Source organism: Chanodichthys erythropterus, chromosome 21 (genome assembly GCF_024489055.1).
Source record: "Chanodichthys erythropterus isolate Z2021 chromosome 21, ASM2448905v1, whole genome shotgun sequence".
Classification (NCBI taxonomy): domain Eukaryota; kingdom Metazoa; phylum Chordata; class Actinopteri; order Cypriniformes; family Xenocyprididae; genus Chanodichthys; species Chanodichthys erythropterus.
This window is the reverse complement of record NC_090241.1, coordinates 1,990,913-2,018,763: the sequence shown is the minus strand read 5'-3', so window position 1 is coordinate 2,018,763 and position 27,851 is coordinate 1,990,913. Positions and strand designations below refer to the sequence as shown.

The 27,851-nt window shown below is 37.4% G+C and overlaps 1 protein-coding gene across 1 annotated transcript; it reads right to left on the bottom strand.

Annotated features, from left to right (window-relative positions):
• Positions 1-602: 602 nt before the first annotated feature.
• Positions 603-22,919, bottom strand: LOC137011490 (NACHT, LRR and PYD domains-containing protein 3-like). Its single transcript, XM_067374376.1, has 11 exons — positions 22,811-22,919; positions 21,330-21,598; positions 20,866-20,901; positions 18,733-20,518; positions 17,364-17,537; positions 16,457-16,630; positions 14,584-14,757; positions 4,407-4,574; positions 3,833-4,006; positions 3,282-3,463; positions 603-1,105 (listed from the first exon to the last, which is right to left on the bottom strand). The coding sequence occupies exons 2-11, from the start codon at positions 21,589-21,591 to the stop codon at positions 1,101-1,103; spliced, it is 3,135 nt and encodes a 1,044-aa protein (XP_067230477.1). The 5' UTR covers positions 21,592-21,598; positions 22,811-22,919; the 3' UTR covers positions 603-1,100.
• Positions 22,920-27,851: the final 4,932 nt, after the last annotated feature.

Sequence of the window (27,851 nt, the reverse complement as noted above, 5' to 3'; positions counted from 1 at the left end):
ATGTCCCATTTGTTCAGCTGATTTACATATTTTCACATCAATTTCATTAGTCATCATTTCAAAATCTAACAGACTTTAGATTGTGTTTACCTGAATCAAATTATTATCTCAACATCTGTGAATAACTACTGAAAAAAACCTTGTTTTCCCAAATACGTACATAAATTAGCATTATAGTGCTTAAAATAATATGCTTTCTTTTTAATCAGAATATGACATTCTGATTAAACACACAAACATACACGATATTCTCTATATATCTGGCTAACAGATGATTTAATGGTTGTCATAGCACAAGCTCTTCTCAGGTCCCTGTAAAGTGTTTTCATATAACTAACCTCAGAAATTATCCAATTTGTGAAGCAGCAGAGAAAACAAAAAGATAGAAGAAATATTTCTGCATATCACTTCTTCCTGTTCCTCAGAGACATTTGAAAACAGTTTAAAATGGAAAATAACCTTGACTGTATGACAACCAGTGATGAAAACAGGTCAACTTTCTTTCCTGACCATTCAGAACAGACGAACTCAAACTATTCAGTGACGACAAATAAACCTGCTGCATCACATCCATATCTTTGTATGGATCTTCATATCTCTAGTAATGGGCTCTAAATGATGCCGTACACAACACTCCCTCTCTAGTTTATTCACTATGAAAAAATGAGCTGTTTCACCTGTGTTTCTGTTGTTTCTCACACAAGGTTTAATCTGACACAGAGACAGTGAAGAAAGAGGAGAAACCCCAAACCCAGCATATTCAGGTTCAGTGAACATACATAAATGTGTTTTTCTCAAAATGTACTGGCCAGCCAGTCCACAAACACTCATAGTCTGTTTGAGGTGGTTCAGATTCCAGGAAGTTTTGTTAAATGCAAATTCAGTTTCTATTTGTTTTCTTCCTGCTGTTTGTTTTATATGCGAGTAATATTTCAGCCAACTTGTGACTCCATTCAGCCTACACAGAATGTAATGATCCTCATCAAATCTCTCTGGATGATGATGATAGAACTGATCCTCTTTCACATGTGTGACCTATACTCAGATAGAATGAGAAGAGTGTTTGCTGTGTTTGGATCCAGTGTGAGGTCACAGAGATGTTAACCTAAGAATAGAGAACATATAACATTACAAAACAACAGATCTACAGTGTCATAGTCATATGGTAATCTTCAACGCTTTCTGATGATTCCCACTACAAAAACAAATGCTTAGTTATCTTAATGTGGACATACCATATAATTTTATTGTTTTTATAAAAAGCCCATAATTGAATAAAAAGCCCATAATTACCCATAATTGTTACCCAAAAAACAACCCTGTACCCATAAATGAAAACTTGTTGCATTTTAGAATGTTTTATTTTTCATTTAATCAAATTAATTTATAAATTCAAATGAAGATGTCCACAAAAGGAGGTTTTGTTAGACTAAACTCACTTCAGGGGACAAATCTGTACCCACAATATAGACAAGTAAACCCACCCACACAAACATAATCATCCTATATTTTACTAATATTTGATTCACACAACCACAAGTTTACCTATCTGACTAAATAACGTCAAAACATAGATGTCTATAGTTTATAGATAAAGCTAATTAAAGGCACACATGTAGGATTTTTGGATTAAAATATCCAAAAACCACTAGAACAGTGTTATATATTTTGTTGACTTGTGTACGTACATTATCCCAAATCTTTCCACAAATGTTTAAATCCAGAGAAATAAGCCATTTTTAACCAGGATATGGACATGCCTGGACATGCCCACGATACCCTCAATTTCTAATTTTATTTTGTTGAAATCATGGAAACTCAAAAGACGCTGTAATATATGAAGTTTTATTAGACAAAGGAACAAAATTTATTAAAGGTAAAATTTATTGACAGAAAACAAATTATTGTTATATAGCTCAACACGTTTAGTCTTATTTTTTTAAATCTAGTTTTCTTGATTTTCCATGTGTACCATGCTTTTACCATGCCTCAGAGTAGTAGGTTACAAAGCAATTAGATTCAGCTTTATTTTTAGAAACAGTATAATACAGCATTTCCTCCATCATACTGTATGTTTGTGTTCAATCGCATGCCATTTATCAGCATGGCTTGCATCCAGCATTTAATAATATGATATTCTAAAATCAACTTAGCTTACTGCAGTGTGCAACAAGTGTCTCACAGCATTCGCCCAGCAGCAACTCACTCAAGTGTATCTAATATAATAAAACAGCGCTGCGTTACCTCATACGCTTGACCGGAAAAAGCGCCGCCGTCGACTGCGGCATAATAAAATTTCTCAGTACTTTTTCTGTCTTTGTTAGATATTGTTGTGTTGTCTGTTAAAATTTTGCTTGTTCCAGTTTCATGAGTATATTGCCATTTTGTTTTAAGTATTGCTGCACTTACATCCTGACTTTTATTATCCTTGCCTGCAAACAACGCTGACAATTGCATGAGCAAGAGTGAGAAAAATAACAAGAGGTATCACAATGGTCAGAGATGTCTGTCTAATGCTTGTTTGTAAGAAATAGTGCAGATGGATGAAAAAAAAAAAACTTGTGTGACACCCCAAAAGTGTGTTAGCTTGTCAAAATGATCACTTGACAATGAAGCTGCAGAAAAGGATCAAGTATAAAAACATGGAAGCACCTCAGATGTATGGGTTTATTTTGTATTTAAACACTATGAAAAAACTCAAAAGTGCCATGTAAAACCTGTACATTGGATTACGCCTTGCTACCCAGGGAGCAAATATTACAAACTATCAGTTCAATCACAAGCAGCATGGTTATATCTTTATAACTTCTTACCAAACCAGCACCAAAGAAACAATCCATCCATCCATTTTTGGACAACTAAAACCTTTCTAATCCCTTTGTTAAATTAGTAGATAGTTCAACCAAATTTTAAAATATTCACCTAAATATCATCATTCCTCACCGAAAGTCTGCAGGACATTCTTCTGCTAAACATGAAAGATATTTTGAAGAATGTTTCACTGAGAAGAAAATATATTTTATATTTCACAGAAGAAAGAAATTCATACAGGCTTGGAATGACTTGAAGGTGAGTAAATGATGACAGAATTTTAATTTTGGCAGAACTATCCTTTTAAAATGCCTATTAATTGAGAATGATAAACAGCTAAATAAATATACAATCTTTCCCTCCATATCCTGCAGCTCTACAGCCCCTTTTGAGTGACATTTCACTGTATACTTGTAGATGGTAAGATTAAAATAAATATACAGAAATTCACAGTACAAAAATATTCTTACTTCTGAAATCCACTTTGTTCAGTGAGCAGTTTGGATCATTCAGTAGATAAGTGAGCATCTTAACTCCTGATTCTCCCAGGTAATTGCAGCTCAGATCCAGCTCTCTCAGGTGTGAGGGGTTTGATCGCAGAGCTGAAGCCAGGAAATGGCAGTCTTTATCTGTCACCTCACAGCTAGATAATCTACAAATACACACAGAAGCAATGAAGATGTCTTTGACATTAGAACTTACAATACATTTTTTTACCTGAATGAGGTAATTAAACATTTAGCTATTAGTTTTAAACTGCATTTAATGTAAATTATAGATTATTATTAAAACATTTAGCTTTCCAATTCCTCTTTTTTTTTTTTGTTTTTTTTTTTTGGTCTTGCCATATGATGTTTATCATAATTTTAAAAGTAAATATTAAAAATGACTGGCTGATTCGGTCATTATCTTTAATTTCAAACTCATTATTAAGATAGTTAAATTCAATAATGTCTTGATTTGTGTAATCATATCTTTTTTGTTTCAAATAAACAAACATGAACGCATTTGAATCTCAAACCCCAGTATCTTCAGCTGACAGTTTTGGCTCTTCAGTCCATCAGAGAGCAGCTCCACTCCTGAATCCTGCAGGCCATTAAGACTCATGTCCAGCTCTATGAGATGGCAGTTTGATGATTGTAGAACTGATGCCACAATTTTACAGCACTGACCAGTGAGTTTACAGCCTGCCAGTCTGAACAAAATTAAAAATCTGAATAATTACACATCCATATTAATGTATACTGATAAAAGTGTAATATCTTTCATTTCATAAACTACAAGTTCCCCTTAAAGGAGAATATGGTTCTGATTACCATTTGATCTATACAGTCATCTACCAGATACTGAGGATCATAAGCAAATAGATTTGGATCTCCTGATGGAAATAGTCGTGTTTGAGTAAGTTTGGTAATTAGGTTCTGAGTAAATAAAATGCTGCACCAGCAGCACCTTAAACTGTGCAACTGACACATGTTGTTTTCTGCACAACAATATTCTTGTATATATAAAATTCATGCATTAAAGAACCTACTAAAATTAAATATATAGTCAATTTATAATGCTTCGATATATTGAATGAATGAATCTCAAACCTCAGTTTGTTCAGCTGACAGTTTGTCAGTCCATCAGATAGTAGCTTCACTCCTGATTCCTGCAAGTCATTGTCACTCATGTCCAGCTCTATCAGACGGGAGTTTGATGATTCTAGAACTGATGCCACAATTTCACAGCACTGACCAGTGAGTTTACAGCCAGCCAAACTGAACAGAATAAGAAAAAAATTAAAATAAACGGAATAATTACACATCCATTTAATATATACTGATGAATGTGTAATCTCTCAGATTCATTTTCAGATTTCTGATAAGTTGACTGTAAAGCCATCTACCAGATACTGAGAATCATAAGCAAATAGATTTGTTTCTCCTAAAGGAAATAGTTGGAAAAAACCGTGTCATGATTGTGATGCGATCAGATCTCGGAAGTACTATAGCTTTTGCCAAGCGGCATGTTATGTCACTAAGTGAGGATTTTCTCAAGATCTTGAAGCATCATGTTATGTTGCGTGTTTGCTCGTTTGAATCCAGACAAACTGCTCTTAATAAAGATGTGTGATTTACTTTGGTTAACTTATGTTTCATAAAGTTACAAAGAATTCGTTTTTTTGTATTTCTATTTGTATTTTTGTATTTTTTTGTATTTCTATTTGCTTATGATCCTCAAATTGGCGCCGCCCCTTTTGCCGGCGACTCTGCTACCACTGTGCGTCAGAACGTTTGTGCTAAATGTGTTTAATTTGTTTTTTTATTTAGTGTAATTCTGGATTTTTAGCGTGATCGATCCCTGATGACATGATTATGGTTTCACTTAACAACTGCACCTTTGTATGCCTTTTGTGGCTGTGGACATTGATTGTTTGGAATGCCTCTCATCCTCCAGGTGATGAGAGAGCCGGGCTTGCCCGTCATTATGTACAGCTGGAATGAGCTTCTTCGGATGCGGGTTTCTGCACCAAGTTTATTGGACCCCGACGCCGATATGTCAGAAATCAAGCCCAGGGCCAAAGGAAGGAAGAAGGGTAGCGGAGGTGGTGTCCAAGTCAGAAATCGTCGGCGGGGATATAAATCTGTTCTACCCTCGGTTATTATGGGGAATGTCTGCTCTCTGGTCAACAAGGTGGACGAGTTGACCGTCTGCTTAAAGTTCAATCGCATGTTCAGGCAGACCGTTTAATCTGTTTTCTGAGACGTGGCTGTTGGACAGGATACCTGATTCTCATGTGGATATTGAAGGTTTCACACTTCATAGGATGGACAGAGAGCAAGCAAGCATGGGTAAGAAGCAAGGTGGAGGTGTCTGCCTGTATGTGAATGACCGGTGGTGTCATACTCAACATGTTACGGTAAAAGAAAGAGTTTGTGACCCGAACATTGAGCTCATTGCAGTGAGCTGTCGACCTTACTATCTGCTCAGGGAGTTTTCCCATGTCATTGTTATGGTAATGTATATTCCTCCATCGGGTAATGGAGGAGATAGTGATTTGGACAGTATTTCTGACAAAGTGACTTGTTAAATTAATTATTGTGTCGAGTCTTTTATTCCTAGTAAACAAATCAAAATCTTTCCCAATAATAAACCATGGGTTACCAGAGAAGTTAAAACTGCTATTAATAAGAAGAAAGCTGCTTTTTATAGTGGTGATAAAGAAAAGATTAAAGATGCTCAAAGAGAGCTGAAAGTAATTATCAGACAGGGCAAACGAAAATATAAGGAAAGGGTTGAAGGAAATATATCCTTTACCAACACAAGAGGGCTATGGAATGGTATGAAGTCTATTACTGGATATGGGACCAGTAATCCCAGTTTATGTCAATTGGATATATATTCTAATGATGACAATGTTTTTTTTTTTTTTTGCCAGGTTTGATGAATTTGATTTTTCTTCCCTACATGAGAAAGTTCTTTCTAATCTTAGGCAGAACAGCTTTGAGAATTGTAGCCCAGCTATTAATCTTAAAATTGAAGAGGTTCGTCAACAGTTAAGGCGTATTAAATCTAATTAGGCAGCAGGCCCCGATGGTGTCTATCCATGCACCCTTAAAGTGTGTGCTGACCTCCGTCCTTCATTCATTGTTTTCTTTGTCTCTGTCCTCTGCGAAGTTCCCAGTTATGTGGAAAACATCTTGCCTTGTCCCTATTCCCAAAAAGCTAAGGTGTCCAACAACCTTGCTAATCTGAGGCCTATTGCTTTAACATCTCACATTATGAAGTGTTTTGAGAGGGTTGTACTGGATCACCTGACTAGACAGGTGTCTGTTTTTCAGGACCCCTTGCAATTTGCATATAGGAAGGTTGTTGGGGTAGATGATGCTCTACTTTTTATGGTCCATAATATTTACAGTCATCTTGAAACTACTGCCAGTTCTGTAATTGATTATAAACTGCACAATACAACCATTTCCTGGATTTTAGATTACCTCTTATCACGACCACAGTTTGTTAGGCTTGGTAATATCTTGGTAAAATCTTTCTGATACCATTTTAACTAATACTGGAGCACCTCAGGGCACAGTCTTAGCTCCCTTTTTATTCACACTTTATACTGCATAGTCAGTCATCCTGTTGCACACACAAATTCTCTGATGATACCGCCTTAGTGGGCTTACTTAATCAGGGCGATGATTTTGCTTACAGAGGGAGGCTCAGTCTTTTTTCAGCTGGTGTGAGTCTAATTTGTTAAAACTGAATGTAGAGAAGACTAAAGAACTTGTGATCGATTTTAGAAAGAAAAAAAGAGAAGGTCCTTCCAGTCACAATTAATGGTCAGTTGATTGAAATTGTGCAGTCATATAAATTCCTAGGCATTCACTTGTATGAAAAATTGAATTGGAAAGAGAATACTAATGTCCTAATGAAGAAGGCCCAGTCAAGACTTTTAGACTTTTCTTTTTGAGGAAACTTAGATCATTTAACATCATGTTACGTCCCAGGACGTATATTGTTGTTTGTTTTTGTTGTTCTGTGACTGTGTAGGTGACACTGTCTCTCTAATGCCCAACTGCCTGCTGGGAAGTGTAGTTTTTTTCCCTATTTCCTCTGTTCCTCCCTGTCCTCTTGCAGGAGCCCAATTGATGCCACCTGTTCCTCATTAGAGTATGGAGAAGAGCTTGCATTTACACCGCAGGAGCTGGCTGTTCCTCAGAGAGAGTGTGGCCTGTCTTCCCTCCCAGAACTTTTGTCGTATTTGCTGCTGTGAAAGCTTCTTTAAGAGAAACCTGTTGTATTTGCTGCTGTGAAAGCTTCTTTAAGAGAAACCTGTTGTATTTGCTGGTGTGAAAGCTTCTTTAAGAGAAACCTGTTGTATGTGCTGTTGTGGCAGTATGCTAATTGCCCCCGTTATTAATGTTGCAGACGCAGTAGGGAGGTGGGTGCCTTTTTATTTTTTTACTAACCCCTGTTTTCCCCTGTTTTTGGTTCGTGAGGCAGTCAGGTAAGAGATTTGTTGTTTATTTGATGTTTTGTTTTGATAGGTTATTTAGACTCCCTTACTCCAGTCAGCTTGCTCCTTTTGTTTGTTACTTTGGCTTTAATCCCCTCCCGAAGCTAGAAGCGTTTTGTTAGTTATCCTTATTATTTTGTCTTATCCTTGATTGTTATAAGAGACTTTATGTTAAATAAACCTTTTGAAGAGTTTCTTTGTGTTTGTGTGAGTTCTGGGAGTGCAGACTGAATCAACTCTCTCTCTCTCTCATTTATGCCCTGTGTTTTTGAAGGGACATATCCTTTTATTACTTTTTATTTCTATATGTTGCTCTCCCGCCACCCCTAGACAAAAGGGGGACGTAACATATTTGGGGGCTCGTCTCAAAGTTTTTCAAAGAGGCCATTTTCTTTACTCTACTTTGCTTGACTGTTTTCGTTTTTTGGGGGTGAGAGGAGACGTCTTGGAGGGTGAGTATGGATTTTGATTTAACAGCATTCACTTTAGCTCCTACTATTGAGGTCTTTAATAAGTGTAGAAAGCAGGATTTGCTGTTAATAGCAGACTTTTTTAGCATCAGTGTTCCAAGAGAAGCTGCAAAAGGGGCAGTTAAGGATAAGCTTTACTTAGAACTAGTTACTGCTGGAATTCTGCCGACTGATTCGGAAGATGCTTTGGAGGAGAATATTGGGATTGCAGATGAAGGGTCTTTTGCTCCTCTGCCACCCAGTATTGATCCTACCAGTCCGCGTTTTGACCCTGTACTCGCACTCAAATTTAAAGAATTAGATCTTGCCTTGAAAAAGCAGGAACAAGAGCTTCAGCTAGTACATCTTCGTACGGTAGAGGTACAGGCTCAACGAGATATTAAATTGCGTTCTCTAGATCTAGAGGCAGAGTCTTTTCGGCGAAAACCTGTCCCTGCACCGCGTGCTAGACTTCCTTCCTCCCCTTCTAGTGTGCGAACTGCTACTCCCTCAGAAACTCAAGAGTCTCACTCCACTTTTGATGTGACGAAGCACATAAAGCTTGTACCCCCATTTAAAGAAACGGAGGTGGATTCCTATTTTATAGCGTTCGAGCGTATAGCTGGGAAACTGGGGTGGCCAAAAGATATGTGGGGGTTATTGCTCCAGTGTAATTTAACGGGCAAGGCACAGCAAGTGTGTTCTTCCCTGTCTGTTGAGCAGTGTTTAGACTATGACGTGGTTAAGGCTGCCGTTCTCAGAGCTTATGAGCTAGTGCCAGAAGCCTACCGGCAGCGTTATAGAAAATTAACAAAAACAGTCAATCAAACTTACACTGAATTTGCACGAGAAAAGAAAACCCTCTTTGAAAAATGGTGTTGTGCTTCAAGAGCTGATCCTATTGGAAGACTTTAAAAATTGTGTGCCAGAGAGTGTAGTTGTTCATTTGAATGACCAGAAGGTCATGACACTCTCTGAAGCAGCAGTAATTGCTGACGAATTTGTGCTCACCCATAAAAATGTTTTTCCGGTCAGATGTATGATCCCAAACCAGCGTCCTGTAAATGAAAATGGCACAAGGGAGAAGTTTCAAGGGGGTAAAACAGAAAAAGGCCGTAAGCCAGTGTTTGAAGACAAGCGTGTGTGTTTTTACTGTCTCGACCCTGGCCATCGAATAGCCGATTGTAAGGCGTGGAAGCAGAAAATGGGCGCTAAAGCTAAAAGTGTTGCTTTTATTCAATCCGCTGCCACTATTGAGGATTCTGCACTATCAAACGTCTCTGGTTATGAACCGTTTATGTTAAGTGGAACTGTTTCACTCTCACCTGATTCTCCCACTTATCCAGTTTCAATTCTCCGTGATACTGGCGCTTGTCAGTCCTTGATACTGGATAGAGTATTGCCGTTTTCACCTGAGTCTTATACCGGTACGAGTGTCTTAGTTCGAGGTGTTGAACTAGGCTGTGTAAAAGTACCTCTGCATTCTGTCTGTCTTGCTTCTGAGCTAGTATCAGGGCCTGTTAAGATTGGTGTGCGCTCTGAACTGCCAGTGGAGGGTGTAAGCCTAATTTTAGGGAATGATCTGGCAGGTAGCAAAGTGTTTTCGACCCCGATCATGATAGATAAGCCTGACTTGTGTGTTCAGACAAATCTATCTACCAGATTTTCCACTGCATTTCCTGATTGTGCTGTCACTCGTGCACAATCCCGGAAACTTGCTGACGTTATTGATCTCTCTGACTCCTTCATTGTGCCGTTATCTGAACCTACAGAGTGTAAGCTCAAGATTGAAACTGAGCTAGATACTCCTAATGTTGCTGAAATGCTTATGGTAGAGCCGCCATCCCTGAAAGTTGGTAGGGAGCAACTTGTTGCTATGCAACAATCCGATCCAACCCTTAAACATTGCATAGCAGCTGCTGATGTGGATACCAAGTTGCCAGCTGGTGTGCTGTATTATTGGGACAATGATGTTTTGATGCGGAAGTGGAGTTCCAGATTGGATGTTGATGATGCCCTTGCTAGCTATCAAATAGTGTTGCCCTCTGCTTATCGCTCTCAAGTTTTAAAACTATCGCATGAGCATGTTCTTGCAGGTCACTTAGGGATTACAAAAACATATAACCGTATCACTAAGTATTTCTATTGGCCTGGTGTTAAATCTAGCGTGTCTCGATTCTGTAAAGCTTGCCACATCTGTCAATTGTCTGGTAAGCCCAACCAGAAAGTGCCCCCAGCCCCTTTACATCCAGTACCAGCAATGGGAGAACCTTTTGAGAGGTTAATTCTTGACTGTGTTGGTCCTCTACCCAGGTCCAAATCAGGGCATCAATATATCTTGACAGTAATGTGCACAGCCACTCGCTTCCCCGAGGCTATTCCTCTGCGTACTCTGAAAGCTAAAACCGTAGTTAAAGAGCTGGTCAAATTCTTTTCTACTTTTGGGTTACCAAGAGTCATCCAGACTGACCAAGGGACTAATTTTACTTCGAAGTTGTTTGCACAAGTATTAAAAGAATTGGGAGTCAGTCATGCATTGTCCAGCCCCTATCACCCAGAAAGTCAAGGTGCTGTGGAACGCTTTCACCAGACTCTTAAGTCGATGCTACGTGCATAATGTTTAGAGTCTGGGAAAGAGTGGGTTGACGGTTTACCGCTATTGATGTTTGCCATCAGAGAAGCAAAACAGGAATCAATAGGTTTCAGTCCAGCGGAGTTGGTGTTCGGCCATTCCGTTAGGGGCCCTCTGAAACTGCTGCAAGAACAGCTGCTCTCTGTAAATCCAAGTCCGGTGTCTGTGTTGGACTATGTCAGTTGTTTCCGTGAGAAACTTCACCAAGCTCGTAGTTTGGCTAAAAGTCATTTGTTAACTACTCAGACCAAGATGAAGTCCCGTTTTGATCTTAAGAGCTTAACCCGCAGCTTTCAGCCTGGAGACTCTGTGTTGGTGCTACTTCCCATTCAAAACTCACCTTTGCAGGCTAGATTTGCTGGTCCATACTCAATTAAGGAAAAATTAAGTGAAACTGACTATGTTGTTAATACACCTGATCGTAGGAGAAAGACTAGGGTATGCCATATAAACATGCTAAAAGCATATGTTGCACCAAATAAGGTTGTCACTTCCCATAATCCCAGTGTTGCTCCTGTTGTTGCTGCTGCTGCTGTTTACTCACCTGCTTACACTCCTACACAGGATGGCTTAGGTGTGAGCAATGCCAACATATCCTGTGAACGCCTCAAGAACTCTGCTATTCTAAATGATGTAGAGACTTATCTTGCTCATCTCTCTACATGCCAACGTGAAGATGTGGTACATCTAATTAATAGGTTCCCCATGCTGTTTTCTGATGTTCCCAGCCAAACTACTGTCATCTGTCACGACATTGATGTTGGAAACTCCCCACCAATCAAACAGCATCCCTATAGGGTTAACCAACAAAAGCGTGGAATAATGAAAGAGGAAGTGCAGTACTTATTGCAACATGGTTTTGCTCAGCCTAGTCAAAGCCCCTGGAGCTCACCCTGTCTGCTTGTACCAAAGTCTGATGCTACGTTTAGATTCTGTACGGACTATCGTAAAGTTAACAGTCTTACCAAGCCAGATTCTTTTCCATTGCCACGGTTAGAGGACTGTGTAGACAGAGTTGGTGCAGCACGTTACATTACTAAACTGGACTTGTTAAAAGGCTATTGGCAAGTGCCATTGACAGACCGGGCCTCTGAAATATCTGCTTTCGTTACTCCAGATAACTTCCTGCAATATTCTGTTATGGCTTTTGGGATGCGAAATGCACCAGCCACCTTTCAACGCTTGATGCAGAGAGTGTTATCCGGAGTAGAACACTGTGAAGCTTACCTAGATGATGTAGTGATCTTTTCAGATACATGGGAAAACCATCTAGGCACACTCATGGAGGTTTTCAGTCGTTTGGCTAAAGCTTCCTTGACTTTAAACCTGGCAAAATGTGACTTTGCAAAAGCTGTTGTAATCTACTTGGGTAAGAAAGTTGGTCATGGTCAAGTTCGTCCTGTGGAAGCTAAAGTCTCAGCCATTCTAGAATTTCCAGTTCCCTTAAATAAACGAGAGTTGCGAAGATTTTTGGGAATGGTGGGCTACTACAGAGGATTTTGTGAGAATTTCGCCACTGTAGTCTCTCCATTAACTAACCTCCTGAGTCCTTCTAAAAAGTTTATGTGGTGTGCAGAGTGTGCTGATGCTTTTACCGCAGCAAAGGACATTATGTGTAATGCCCCTGTACTTCTTGCCCCGAACTTTACCCTACCTTTTAAATTGCAGATAGATGCCAGTACAACTGGGGTAGGAGCAGTTCTACTGCAGGAAGATGCCTCTGGGGTAGATCATCCGGTATGTTATTTCTCCAGGAAACTGTCCAAGTGCCAGCAGAATTATAGCACCATAGAGAAAGAGACCTTAGCCCTTCTCTTGGCGCTACAGCATTTAAGTTTATGTTGGAGGTAGCTGTACCCCGGTGTTAGTTTATACCGACCACAATCCCCTAACCTTCTTATCGCGAATGTGTAACTCTAATCAACGCCTAATGCGTTGGTCCCTCATTGTGCAAGAGTACAACTTGGAAATCCATCATAAGAAGGGTTTAGAAAATATCATAGCTGATGCATTATCCAGAACCAACAATACAGATAGTTGACCTATGAATACTTAATGCCTCTGTACGTGAGTACATTTATGTTGAATTATTACAAATTACGGTGGTAATCTGTAATTTATGGGTGGGGGTGTTACGTCCCAGGACGTATATTGTTGTTTGTTTTTGTTGTTCTGTGACTGTGTAGGTGACACTGTCTCTCTAATGCCCAACTGCCTGCTGGGAAGTGTAGTTTTTTTCCCTATTTCCTCTGTTCCTCCCTGTCCTCTTGCAGGAGCCCAATTGATGCCACCTGTTCCTCATTAGAGTATGGAGAGGAGCTTGCATTTACACCGCAGGAGCTGGCTGTTCCCCAGAGAGAGTGTGGCCTGTCTTCCCTCCCAGAACTTTTGTCGTATTTGCTGCTGTGAAAGCTTCTTTAAGAGAAACCTGTTGTATTTGCTGCTGTGAAAGCTTCTTTAAGAGAAATCTGTTGTATTTGCTGGTGTGAAAGCTTCTTTAAGAGAAACCTGTTGTATGTGCTGTTGTGGCAGTATGCTAATTGCCCCCGTTATTAATGTTGCAGACGCAGTAGGGAGGTGGGTGCCTTTTTATTTTTTTACTAACCCCTGTTTTCCCCTGTTTTTGGTTAGTGAGGCAGTCAGGTAAGAGATTTGTTGTTTATTTGATGTTTTGTTTTGATAGGTTATTTAGACTCCCTTACTCCAGTCAGCTTGCTCCTTTTGTTTGTTACTTTGGCTTTAATCCCCTCCCGAAGCTAGAAGCGTCTTGTTAGTTATCCTTATTATTTTGGCTTATCCTTGATTGTTATAAGAGACTTTATGTTAAATAAACCTTTTGAAGAGTTTCTTTGTGTTTGTGTGAGTTCTGGGAGTGCAGACTGAATCAACTCTCTCTCTCTCTCATTTATGCCCTGTGTTTTTGAAGGGACATATCCTTTTATTACTTTTTATTTCTATATGTTGCTCTCCCGCCACCCCTAGACAAAAGGGGGACGTAACAATCAGCACAAAGTTTTTAGATGTGTTTTAGCAAGGGATTTTAGCTAGTGTTCTTGTTTATGCTGTACTTTGCGGGGGCCCTGCAGCGGTCAGATATTTTAATCAACACCGTTAATTTTTTCTCAGTTGTGGAACTGTATCATGTCTCACTGGTTCTTAATCATGTATTCATTGTTTCTTAATTTATCTGTGTGTTAATTGTGTGCAGAGTTTGTTGGTTGTATTGTCAAAGTTGATAGCAAATCAGTTTCCCTACCGGGATTAATAAAGTTTTTCAATCAATGTGCCTCATCTGTATACTGTTTACATGCACGTCAGGGGCAACTTTTTATGGTTTTATCTCATGAAATTGCGATCAGTTTGTGAGATCGGCCACATTTAGTGACTCCTGATCCAGTCATATAATGTGATTATTAGCTGATACCAATATGTGGCCAATTGATTGGAACATTCCTAGAATATACTAAACATGGCAAAACTCAGACAGGATGCGCTTAGGATTTAGATCCCTTCCTCCTCTCTGTCCCACTTTGCTTCCTGTTGATTAACTACACTGTCATATCTCAAAGGCAAAAATGCCAAAAGAACAAAGAGAAAAAAATAAAGAAAAAAATCTACTAAACAATAAATATATAGTCATAATATAATGCATTTAATGCATCAGCATAAAGAAAGAATGAATCTCAAACCTCAGTATCTTCAGCTGACAGTCTGGACTCTTCAGTCCATCAGAGAGCAGCTTCACTCCTGAATCATACAGGTCATTGTGACTCATGTCCAGCTCTATTAGATGGGAGTTTGATGATTGTAGAACTGATGCCACAGTTTCACAGCACTGATCAGTGAGTTTACAGCAAGCCAAACTGAACAGAATAATAATAATAATAAATGAATAATTATACATCCATTTAATATATACTGATAAAAGTGGAATCTCTCAGATTTCATTAACTGCAAGTTCTGATAGGTTGACTGTACAGCCACCTACCAGATAATGAGAATCATAAGCAAATACATTTGTCTATTTATTTGTAAAATGATGTATTAATTCTAAGAAATATTAATTTCTGGGGTATGGAAAATAACCTTCTTACTGTGCAGTACTACTACATACTACCATTTAGCCAAAATCTGCATGATTAGGGACTCCGGTATATGAGCATGAATCACAAACAACTTTAGGTGTGACAAGAACAACTAAATACTTATTAAATAATCTAACATATAACACTTTATTGACTAATCTAACATATACACACACATACGTACATACAGTTTAGTAATAGAAAGAGAGCTGAAGTAGAAATCAGGAAAGCAAGAAGTTATCACATTGTTTGATATTCAGCAAATCAACAGCCTTGAGCAAACCATCTAATGCACCCTTCTTTAAAGGGGTAAGGGATACTTATGTATCAAATAATTCTCCTGATTAATAATTAAGGCTCCAGTTGATCTTTGCTGAAGTTGTCTGGATGAGAGAGAACCAGTTTGAGTCAGAGGATCTTCGATGAAAGACAAAGGAAAGAGGCTGCATTCTGGCACAGATTTAGGGGTCCTTAGTAGGCTTCAAGCTCAGCATCATGTTCATGTAAGAATTTACAAAATATTCAAAGGCCCCACAATGAAAAATTGTTATAAACCATTTGATCAAACTAGTTATTGTTTTCATTTGTTTGACCCATGCAACTGTAGTTTCATTCTTTGATTTTCATGCTCTTGTTTTCCAGTGGGATAATGACTCTTGATATATACACATCATGGAAACTCATACAACACATGTGAAAGAATATACTAAAGCAATAAGCCCCAAAAAGCGATGCTTTACAGATTAACTGTTCTAAAACCACTGTTAATCATGGTTTCAAATGGTTACTACCTGCCAAGGTTTAATAAAAAACAGTAACAAAAAATTCTAATTTACTGATAAATAATTATTCTTCCACAAAGCAATGTAGTTCTTCAGCAATGTTTAGAAAAATGGATGCCAAGCAACATACAGATGCAGAGGAAAACATGATTGGCACAGTAATACTTATTCAACAAGGTCACAGTTGTGTTTTTAGAGCAGCGGTTCACAACTCCGGTCCTGAGACCCACCGATCTGCACATTTTGTATGTCTTATTTAACACACCTGATTTATATTCAGCTTGTTAGAAGAAAGCTCCATATACTAAACTGAGTGTGTCAGATAGGAGAGACCCACAAAATGTGCACAGCAGTGGATCACCGGAACTGGAGTTGAAAACAACTGTTTTTAGAGTATGTTACAATGGTTTTGAATGTGACTCATTAAGTAATAATCAAGGAAGGGAACAATATGTTTTATAATAAACAATTTTCAAAACATAAACTTATAATTCTGGTCCTGCCTTCTGGTTCCAGTGGTGATCTAGTTACAGCTGTAATGTGAAATATCTGTTCAGCCACTGTATACCACTGCACAGCATCATAGAAACCAGCTATTAACCTTATTTTACATGTCACCACTAGATCTACAAGCAGACACTTGATGAATTTGACTTCTGAATGAATGATTGCATGAATGAATAAATGTCTCAAACCTCAGTTTGTTCAAGTGACAGTTTGGGCTCTTCAGTCCTACAGAGAGCAACTTCACTCCTGAGTCCTCGAGATCATTGTCACTCATGTCCAACTCTATCAGACAGGAGTTTGATGATTGTAGAACTAATGCTACAGTTTCACTGCACTGATCAGTGAGATAACATTTTGCCAAACTGAATAGCATAAAGAAAAACAGGATAATAATTACACATCTATTCTAAATTACTTCAAAGCTTAATCTAAATTTGAGAACAAAAACATGATAAACCTTACAGGTTGTCGTTTATTTTACTATATACTAACCAGTCACATTTTACACTTTAATGACCAATAACAGAAGAAAATCTGGCACTAGATCTCTTGTGTTTATCATAATCTTTAGTTCTGTTTTATTTATCATGTTATACTTTTTTACCTGACAAACATTTTCTCGTAGGCTCTGGTTTTAACTTGGTTTATAAATAAATAATTTGTTAGGCTGGGATTTGAAGACAGAACACATAGTCTAATAAAAATTATACCACAATTTGGATGAATTTCTGGATCTAGTAATATTATACTAACATAATTGTTTATTTGTGTTTATCACCAATCAGAAAACAAGAAGAAATAATACTACAGACCCCATAACACCAGCCACATGACAGACTTTTCATTTATTTAAATAGGTTATTAATGTTTTCTGTGTACTTCTATTTAGTTTTTGGTCTTGCCATGTGAGGTGCAATGAATTATCGATGCAGTAATATTAGAATACGTTGCTCAGATTAGACAATCTGATTATTTTGCCATTGTCTTTAATTTCATAACTCATATATAAGATAATTACATTCAATAATTTATTTGATTTGAGTAATCATACTTTGTGCATCAAATCAACATATAAAAAAACATCTGATCTCAAACCTCAGTTTGTTCAGTTGACAGTTTGGGCTCATCAGTCCACCAGAGAGCAGCTCCACTCCTGATTTCTGCAGGTTATTGTCACTCATGTCCAGCTCTACGAGGGGTGAGTTTGGTATCTGCAAGGCCAAAGCCACAGTTTCACAGCAGGTGTGATCAAGTTCACATTTGGAGAGTCTGCAAAAACAGGTTATTTGACCAAGACATATATTGTGTGTTTATCATGTAGGAACAGTTTGTTGTGACAGTGATGTCATGTCCTCTGTGAACATGCAAGCTTTCCAGAAGTATTAAATATTAATGTCATGTGTGTTGGAGCTAATTTGACAGCCAAGTGATACCATCTTTCACAACTTTCAAATATATGTTTATTAGGGGTTGCACGACTACTGATTTCTGCTTGTCGATTTCTTATCAAAACAATACACGAGTTACACGACTACTCGTGGTTCATGCTACTGTAAATGAAAAGACATGAAATAGTTCTTATCAATAAATGTTTATTAATAGCCTAATGCAACAATTATAAGTAAACACTCAAAACATTATAATTATGACATAACATATTTTAATTTATAAGTAACAGAGTAAAGCCAAATAAACCTGCGATAACCTGGGTTGCGTCAACAGACGATGATCATGTATAGACGATAGCCAGAGATATTGTCAAATATTGGCAATATTCAGAGGATTTGGCATTTCAAATTAATGTAGGCCTTTTACATTTTTCTAGTCTATTATTACTATTACATTAGGCTACTTTCATTATTAAATTAATATTAATATATTTGCCCCACAATCATTTCATAACACATCACATAACTGACGTTCTGTGAGGATAATAAAAGATTAGGCTATTAGCTCATCTTTGAAAATGTTTATTATACAATGAATTATAGGCCTATAATTAAAATTATTAACAATATATAATATTTCCTAACATTGACCGCAGTCATCAATGAAAATTAAGAGCTAATTCAAGCACAGACTTAAAAAATATAACCTGTTTAACATTTGTTCATTTGTTTCACTATATACAGGCCACAAAAAAAGGAATAAATTAAGACAGTTTTATACTGTTATCAGCATATAATGTGAAATTTGTCTCTGAGAGAATATGGTCTGTTAACGCAGCGTCAGACAGCTCTGTCACTTTTTACTTTCACTTTGAATAGCCTACTGAGGTTAGGTTAGGCCCTAATTTCTACAAATCACTGTTTAGAAAATCCATTTTAGTAAATAAAAATGATGCTCTCCAAAAACAGTAAAAACATGATAAAAACACACACTGTATCTTCATCACTGCACTTAAACTAAAAATGATTTTCAGAGTCAAAAACTTTGACAAAACAGTGGTCAACAAGTTACTTACATGGCTTTTTTGTAGCATCTCACAGCTGGCAGAAGACTCAATTGGCCTCCTGATTCAGTATTGAACATCTTCAGATTGAACTCATCCAGCACCTCCTCTGACATCAGCAGTACGTAAGCCATCAATGAGCACATGGAAGATGAGAGTTTTATTTCTGGAGATGTTTTGAAGGATCTTTGGATGTCTGTGTATAACGAATTATCATTGAGCTCCAGTAAACAGAAGTAGAGGCTGATTGAAGCTTCACGTGAGATGTCCTGATTTTGAACTCGTTCTTTAATGTGTTTGGTTATTTTTGTGAGACTGTGTTTGCTGTCTTCAGTGTGTGTGAACAGGCCACTGAGCAGGTTCTGATTGGATTTCAGTGAAATGCCCAGCAGAAACCGTAAAAATAGGTCTAAATGTCCTTTCTGACTTTGCATTGCTTTGTTAACAGCCTCCTTTAGTAAATCATGTAAAGCAATCTTTTTGCATCGGTACCACTTTTTTTCAGTGAAAAACCGAAGCTCCTTCATGTTCTTGTTCAGGTAGCAGAGGAACACGTGCACTGCAGCGAGGAACTCTTGAACACTCAGATGCACAAAGCAAAAGACCTTCATCTCATGAAGTGCAGCTTCTTGCTGAAAGATCTCAGTGAGCATTCCTGTGGCCTCAAAGTCTTCACTCACATCAATACCACATTCTTTCAGATCCTTCTCATAGAACACAATGTTTTCTTTCTTCAGTTGTTCAAATGCTAACTCGGATAACTTCAAAATCATTTTTTTATTAGAATCTAAGAGTTTGGTACGTTCTCTCTCTGTTTTTCTGTCACATTTCTGGCTCTTCAGGTTCATCTGTATCAGAAGGAAGTGGATGTACATTTCAGTGAGTGTCGTGTTGATGTTTTCTGCATTGTTCCCAATAGGGACATCCTGAAGAACAGTGGCTGTGATCCAACAGAACACAGGGATGTAACACATTATGTAAAGAATATAAGATTTTTTAATGTGTGAGATCATTTTGGAGGCCTGAGTCTCATCTTTGATTCTTTTTCTGAAATACTCCTCCTTCTGCTGGTCATTGAATCCTTGCACCTCTGTGAACAACCCTACATACTCAGGAGGGATCTGATTGGCTGCTGCTGGTCGTGATGTCACCCAGACCTGAGCTGATGGTAGCAAATTCCCATTCACCAAACTTGTAAACAGTTCATCTACAGATGATCGCTCCTCAACACTCGTCACCATTCCACTGTCAAAATCCAAAGTCAGTCGACTCTCATCCAGTCCATCAAAGATAAATGCAAGATTACGTTTATATATCTTACATATATTTGCTGTTTCCAGGTCCTCCAGTTCAGGATTACATTTCTGTAGAAACTCATGCAGACTGAACTTTCTATCTATAATGCAGTTAATCTTTCGGAATGGAAGCAGGAAAACACAGTCTATGTCCTGATTGGCTTCTCCTTCTGCCCAGTCCAGAATGAACTTATGCACTGAGACAGTTTTTCCAATGCCAGCAATCCCTTTGGTGAGCACAATCTTTTTCTTTTCACTTTTGTTCAGACTAAATACATCATTGCATTTGATTGGCCTGTTCTGTGATTTGCGATGTTTAAAGGCTTTATCAATCTGCAAAATCTCATGTTCTTGATTGACTTCTTTAAGATCCCCCTCCGCAATGAGGAGTTCTGTAAAAACATCCTTGAGATGAGCTTCATTTTCCTTTTTACACTCAAAAATGTGTTCTACTTTTTTCTTCATGTTCGTTTTGTGAGTCTTTAAGAAATCCTGCAAATCATCTGTTATGAAAAAAATATAAATAAACAGAAGAGGTGTTAATAAAAAAAAAAACTAGAAAATTAAACATTGAAGGTGTTTCACATTGGCATGAATATCATTAAAATCAACTGATGCAGACAGTTTTTTGACAGTATTTTACAGTACAATTACATATAATGTGTTGTTCAACATATATGTAACTTACAGTTAACCAATTAACATGTTTATACTGTAGCATTTTTACAATATTTTTCAGTAAAAATGTCAAACATTTATGGTATTTAAATTCATAGTATTGAAAGCAATTCTGTTCTGTACTGAGATCAATATACATCAAACATGCTAAAATAATTTATGATCAATTCACCTTGAATTTTTGGGTGCTTCTCAGGTGATTTTTGCACTGTGAAGAGAAAGAAAAAAGAATGAGACTTTGTATGAAAAAGGCGCTGCATCATGGTTTCCACAATACATTAAGCAGCACAACTCTTTTCAACACTGATAATGATCAGGAAATTTTTCTTTAACAGCAAAATCATCATATAAGAATGATTTCTAAAGGATCATGTGACACTGCAGACTAGAGTAATGATGCTGAAAATTCAGCAGTGAAACTTTTGCCATCACAGAAATAAAAATTAAAGATATTCAAATATAAATCTTTTTTTTTAATTATAATAATATTTCACAGTATTTTAACTATTTTTAATAAAATAAATGCCTTGAACATAAGAATCTTCTTTCAAAACAATCTGCCTCTGAATATGCACATATCCGCGAATCTATGCTTCCTTTCGTTCTTTCTGTGATCACTATTCCTTCTTTTATTACCTTCACTGTAGTTGTTCTGTAACTCTTCAGCCAGCCGGTTCTGGTTCATCTTGTGCAGGATGTTCAGTGTTGTCTTCACAGCTTCTTCTGCTCCAAAACTCTCTATCATTTTATCCACTATATAAGTGACATCAGCATTCTCCAGTTCACGAGCCTTAATTGATCTATAATCTTTTAGGTAACTCTTAAATCTTCTCAGATTGTCGTTTTCCAGGTCATCTAGAGTATCATGAAGCAGCTTTTTTTCAGATGCCATCGCCATTCAAGCACTGTTGGAAAAAGAGAAAAAGTCTTGAAATAGTTGCACTTTTATGATTAGGATTTATGCAGTAGGTGTAAATAAATTTGCATCAGATAAATTATTTCAATTTTTTTTTTTTTTTTTACTTTTAAGGGCTAAAACAAATTCTTCAGGTTTTTATTCAGTTGAAGATTCTGTGCTCATTAGTAGGTTATTTTGGTCTGTTGGATTCAGCTGAAAGCAGGTGATGACTGAGTGTCTTCAGACTTAAGGCTTCATGGACCTGCCTTTAAAATACAAGACATTTGGGCCAATTCATGATTAGACACAAGAGGTAGTTTCACATTTTGTCCTAGTCTTTTTGGAACTAGAAATAAATGAAAAAATCTCACACTGAAAATACTAAACATTTTAATAGTGATTGTGAATGATAAAAATTCATGCTTAAGATTTTGAGGAATGGAAAACAATTTTCCAGTATCCAGTTATTCTTGTTATTCCAGTACTGGAGCACCAGTCTGTCGGCAGACACTTGTTGGTAGCTCATTACGGATACACACACACAATATTATCTGTAAGAGCTGTTTGAGAATAATTGCCTCTTATCTCTCTTTAGTTCTACTGCAGTGCAAAATTTTATCATCTCAAAAATAAGACAAGCAATCCAGTATTCAGTTTTGTGGTTTTGACATTTGGTTACCCTTACTACTACTAAAAAAAAAGAATAAATTCTCATTATTAAAATGAATCAGTAAAATTAAATGTTGAATGTTATAATGTTGAATCAGAGTAAATGCATTCATGAGTAGAGAACAGGAAGTAAAGTAAGAAGTTTGTTTTTAATTGCTTTAGTGTCATAGACCTTAGTCAGGACTCAAGACAGAGACTTATTTAAAGTTTGACAAATGAAAACGAGGCTGTGTTGAATGCTGTAGAAGTACAGTGTGTTCAATGTTTCATGTTTAACAACATGCCGATTGCACAGCTCACAAAACATCTTCCCAAAAGATTTTCAGTAGACAAAAACTCAATAAAACAGTTTTGAAAGTTATGAGTTTTAAAAACAACATTTGATCTAGAACCTGGATGCCATTGAAAGACTGTAAGTCTAACACTTAAGCCTCGTTTCAGTCACATCAATTTCGATATAGGTCTATTAGTTCTGCTGCATGAATCTTCTGTGATTACTGGAAACATGATAATTAAACATTGGTCAGTAACAAAGTATTTACTAACTTACCTTTAATAATAAATATTTTTAGATGTTTCTTTCTCTTCCTCTGACTAGGCACCTTATCTTCCACCTTTCTCCTCCTCTGACTAGGCACCCGATCTTCCTTTCACTTTTGTGTGCTCATGAAGAACTGTGGGTGTTTCTTTGCACAGCTGGTTCTTCGGGAGTCAAACAACATGAGATGAAACTATGAGAGAAAACATACACTCAAGCAAACATACCAAAAGAACAAATGCTTATAAACTGAATCACGTCTTTCTGACTGCCATTTCAGACAGACAGCTTTTACAGTGAAATGAGCAATTCACTAATCTCAAGAGCTGTTGACAAAGTAAAGCTGTAAAGCTGTTCCTTGAGATAACAGGAAAAAAGTAAACCTAGTGTTCAGTACCAACACCTGAACTACTTCAAGGCAGAACAAAACACACTTACATAGTTCTCAAATATATGCTAATAAGCGTCAGTTCAGATGAAAACTGAAAGCGTTAATGGTAGATTTGAGACAGCTGTATATCAGCATACTTTATATTAAAATCTGGATGAGTCCAGCATTATTCATTAGCCTGTTTGAACACCTGCTCCAGAAAACATGGCATAGATGGAAATGCATATTAATGCACATTAGCTATGAAAACTTATGGTAGATTTACATCTTTTCAGCATCCATATTTAAACTCACACAAGGCGCACTGTCATTAGTACGCATAACCTAATATTGCTGAGTTCAACGTATTCCTGGGTCAACATTTTTGTTGATCCTGGAACAACATTCAAATCAACTAATCAGATTTGAGGGACAAGTTTACAGATTATGTCAAGTTTAGGCTTAAAATCATGAATTTGTGCTTCTACATCAGTGTTATTCATCTATCATTTCCCTCTGATTTTTGGGATAACTTTTGGGTAGGGTTAGGTTTAGGGGTAGGGGTAGGAATAGGGTTAAGGTTAAATTTTCAGACAAGAATGTTGTTCCAGGATCAACAAAATATGTTGACCCAGGAATGCATCTAACTCAGCAATATCAGGATGTCTCGTTAGGCACGGTGTCTACAAACAACACAGTCAAAATATTTGACTGCAAGACACCTATCCCAAAAATATCTTAATTCATATAACTCAATTAAGCTATTGTAAGCTCTGGCCCTTGTTTGTATTAAAAACACAGTCGTGGACTACCCATGAGCCCTTGGGGTATCTCTCTCATCTGGCTGTTGTGAGAACAGCTTGTAGGTCCAATGGGGAAACAGCTTTCAGATATTTTTCAGAGTCTGACAAACATATTAAAAGGTTGGTAGCACTTTATTTTACAGTGCGTGCACTTTCCTGATACATATATAGTAATTATGTTGTACATACAAGTAAAAGAGTGGTAACACAAGGTACTTACTTAAAAACGTAGGTGTTTTTTGGGACCAGAACTTCACATTTGAAAAACAAATAAACTCTGTGATTAGTTCTTGTTTTTTCAGCTATGTCTCCTCTCTAAGATTAGATCCTCGCTCTCCGAAAAAACCTTAGAGATTGCGATCCATGCACTTATTACATCTCGCTTGGATTAATGCAATTCTCTTTATTATGGGATGTCCAAATCCTGTATTGCCCGTCTTCAACTAGTGCAAGATGCCACTGCAAAATTTCTCAAAAGAAACGCAAATTTGATCATGTTACCCCAATTTTGAAATCGTTGCACTGGTTACCTGTACATTTTAGAATTGAAATTAATATTCTTATTTTTGTTTTTAAATCCCTAAATAACCAATCACCAAGCTATCTGTCAGAGCTACCCCACCCCTACAATCCCACACGAAATCTGAGATCTGGTGATAAGAGAGTTCTCTGTGTTCCCAGATCGCGATTAAAGCAGAGAGGTGATAGAGCCTTTGCTGTCAGGCTGTGGAGCAGTCTCCCGGCCTATATCAGATCGGCACAGTCTATAACTATTTTTAAATCTTCTCTTAAAACTTACTTTTTTTCTTTAGCTTTTAATTCAGTATGAGTATATGATGTGAATGTATGTTGCACTTTGTACTTTTTTTCCCCCTTCGCTTTATTGTTCAGCACTTTGGTCAGCTATGCTTGCTGTTTTTAAATGTGCTATATAAATAAACCAACCTTGAACCTTGTACTTACCTGAAATGTATGTACATGGAAACTAATAAGAAACACTGCTGTACTTTCCAATAGTACATACATGGTAATTACTTTGTACCTATAGACAAGTGTTGGGTAATAACAGGCACTTACTTATAGTGTCCGTATATGGTAACTAACAGACACATTACTGTACTTACTAGTGGTATATACATGGTAATGTTGTACTCGCGGACAAGTGTGGACACAAATAACGGACACTTACTTACAGTGTGTGCATCTTAACAACAGTACAAAACAGAGGCTTACCATAGTTTTGTTTTCTCACTGATGCCATTTAAAAAACAAAATTCTCAAGAAATAAAGTAATTGTTTTGCTGCACTATGTACTGTGTTTATATCTGTTCAAGAGAAATTTTCTAACTTGCAGCAGTTCAAACATGGGTGTAGGTGTCCTGGTTGAGACAGCAGTGGTAAAATAAAAGTATTCCATCATTAACCTCAATATTATCTACAGGCCACTATTACCAGAAGCGAGTAAATACAGGAGAATTATGGCCAAGTCATTTAAAAGTGTCACACTTCGTGCTGCCAACAGGTGCCGCTTTGACTGTAACTGAATATTGCCATGGAGATTTCTTCAGACCAGGACTATTATAAAACATGTGCAGTTTGGAGCAGATTGGACATTGTATGCCTGAGTTAAAATAACTTTTTTTTTTTTCGTTGCGTTAATCGCATACATTAGCCCTCAGCCAAGTGTTGCATGATTTAACATGTTTCTAGTATGTTTGGTACTTTGTGGCATATTTAAATGTGTTTCTAGGAGTTAATCACAGTGTAAATCATGCCATTTCCTGTTGCCAGCAGGTAGCGCTATGACTGTAACTGAATATTGGCATATAGATGTCTTCAGGCCAGGACTCTTATCACACTTGTGAAGTTTGGGGCAGATCAGACATTATATGCCTGAGTTACAACACCTTTCTCTTTCATGGTGAAACATCAAACTTTGTCAGGCCGCCACGGACACGCCCTTCAGCTAAAACTCTAGATCTTTGCAATTTAATGTCGCTAAAGCATTTAGATTAGACTGACCAAATATAATGTTTATCTGATAAAATCTATAGGAGGAGTTCGTTAAAGTACCATGAAAGAGGCTCGTTGTAGTCCCTACCAGGCATTTTTTGTAATCCTTAGTGATTTCTGTAAAAGAAAATATCTCTCTTTGCATTGAACTTTCAATGTTGTAACTTTGCAGATGTTGTTTATGATCAAACAGCAACATTACACACTAACTAAAGTTAAAAAAGTGAAATCATAATCAACCACCCCTTGAAATTTTTATAAATCCACAGGGCTGTGTCATATATCTGTACTGAAAATTATTGGAAAAACCCTGGATGATATGAGTGGAGTCCTGGAGCTCTATCCCATAAATGGTGAGATTAGCGACTTGTTTCGCCGTGAACAAAACTCACTCATTTTTATTGCTGAAACTCAGATGTAATGCAGTTTTATTCTTCAGAACCCTGAGGAAACTGTGGTTTGTGTTGCAGGAAGTGCCTCAGTGGACCGTGAGGACCTCTCGGCCCCGCTGGTGCAGGACGTCAGAAACTACTTCCAAATCAGCCAAGAGTATTTCTCCATGCTGCTCGTTGGGAAAGACGGCAATGTGAAATCCTGGTACCCCTCCCCTATGTGGTCCATGTCAATCATTTACGAGCTGGTCGACTCCATGCAGCTTCGCAGGCAGGAGATGGCCATCCAGCAGTCTCTCGGCATGCGGTGCCCAGACGATGACTACAGTCACCATGAGGGCTATCATCGAGGTTACGGTTATTAAAGGAACAATCCACTTTTTTTGAAAATAGTAATAATCAAGGAACTTTGCTGCCGTACCATGGGTGCAACAGGCGCAATGATATTACGCAGTGCCTGTGACCTCTTGTTTGCACAGGGAGCGTGCCTTGCAACCATGGAGACATTTGTGAGAGACGCTGCGTAATATCATTGAGCAAAGTTCCTTGATTATTACTTTGGAATGGGTGTATAGTTCCTAGCCATATCGGCCTAGAAAATCACAACTTTTCATTTTCACTTTCGACCTTAGTACACGTTGTAACTACAGAAGAGTCAAGTTTTAAATAGGAAAAATATCAAAAATCTTTGGTCATGTTTGAGCGAGATGCTAACGGTCTAATCAGATTCAATGAACTATGCTAAGCTATGCTAAAAGAGGTACCGCCAGACCTGGAGATCGGCTGAATGGATAAGAAAACAGTAAAACTCAACTGTTTAACTCTAGGGGAGTTGGAAAATGATCCTATTTTTAAAAAAAAAACCAAAAAAAACAATGGAGTGTTCCTTTAAGAACAGAGGGAAATTACTTTGAACCTGTGCATTTCCTCCAGGGAAAAGTGTGAATAGTTTCAAATGTCAGAAAACATTTTACTAAACAGTACAATGACCACCTCATTTTATGTCTGTTTTGTGGAAGCTTATATTTAAGTTGGCTTGAAAAAAAAAAAAAAAACTAAAAAAAAAAAACTGATCTACTACTGACTTTGTGTGCTGTATCTTTTCAGACTGATCATACTTATGGTTTCCTAAAAAAAAAGCAGATCAAAACTCAGAAAATTCCCATAGTCTTACATCTATCTAATCTATCTATCCATCATCATCATCATCATCATCATCTCTTTTAAAACTACTAAACTAAAAGTATTTCAAACTGAAAACCTTCAAACTTCAAGTCTTTTAAAACTCCAACCGACAAAATTTTTTTTTACTTTTCATGTAGATTCACTCTTGTCATGAGGTAGATGATTGTAGATGAAGTGCTGTTAATTTTTTTGATTCTGACTTTTTACTAGAATGTATTTGCAAGTGTGCATGCAGTTTTGTTTAGCTATACATTTATGAAAATAAAAAATATTCATTGCTAATCAAAGTT

Excerpts from the sequence above, each read along its gene's own strand:
- LOC137011490 (XM_067374376.1), bottom strand. The coding sequence starts at position 21,591 with ATGGCGATGGCATCTGAAAAAAAGCTGCTTCATGATACTCTAGATGAC. Across the intron at positions 20,902-21,329 it reads ACAGAACAACTACAGTGAAG|TGCAAAAATCACCTGAGAAG; the intron begins GTAATAAAAGAA and ends TTCTCTTCACAG. Across the intron at positions 20,519-20,865 it reads GAAGCACCCAAAAATTCAAG|ATGATTTGCAGGATTTCTTA; the intron begins GTGAATTGATCA and ends TTTTCATAACAG.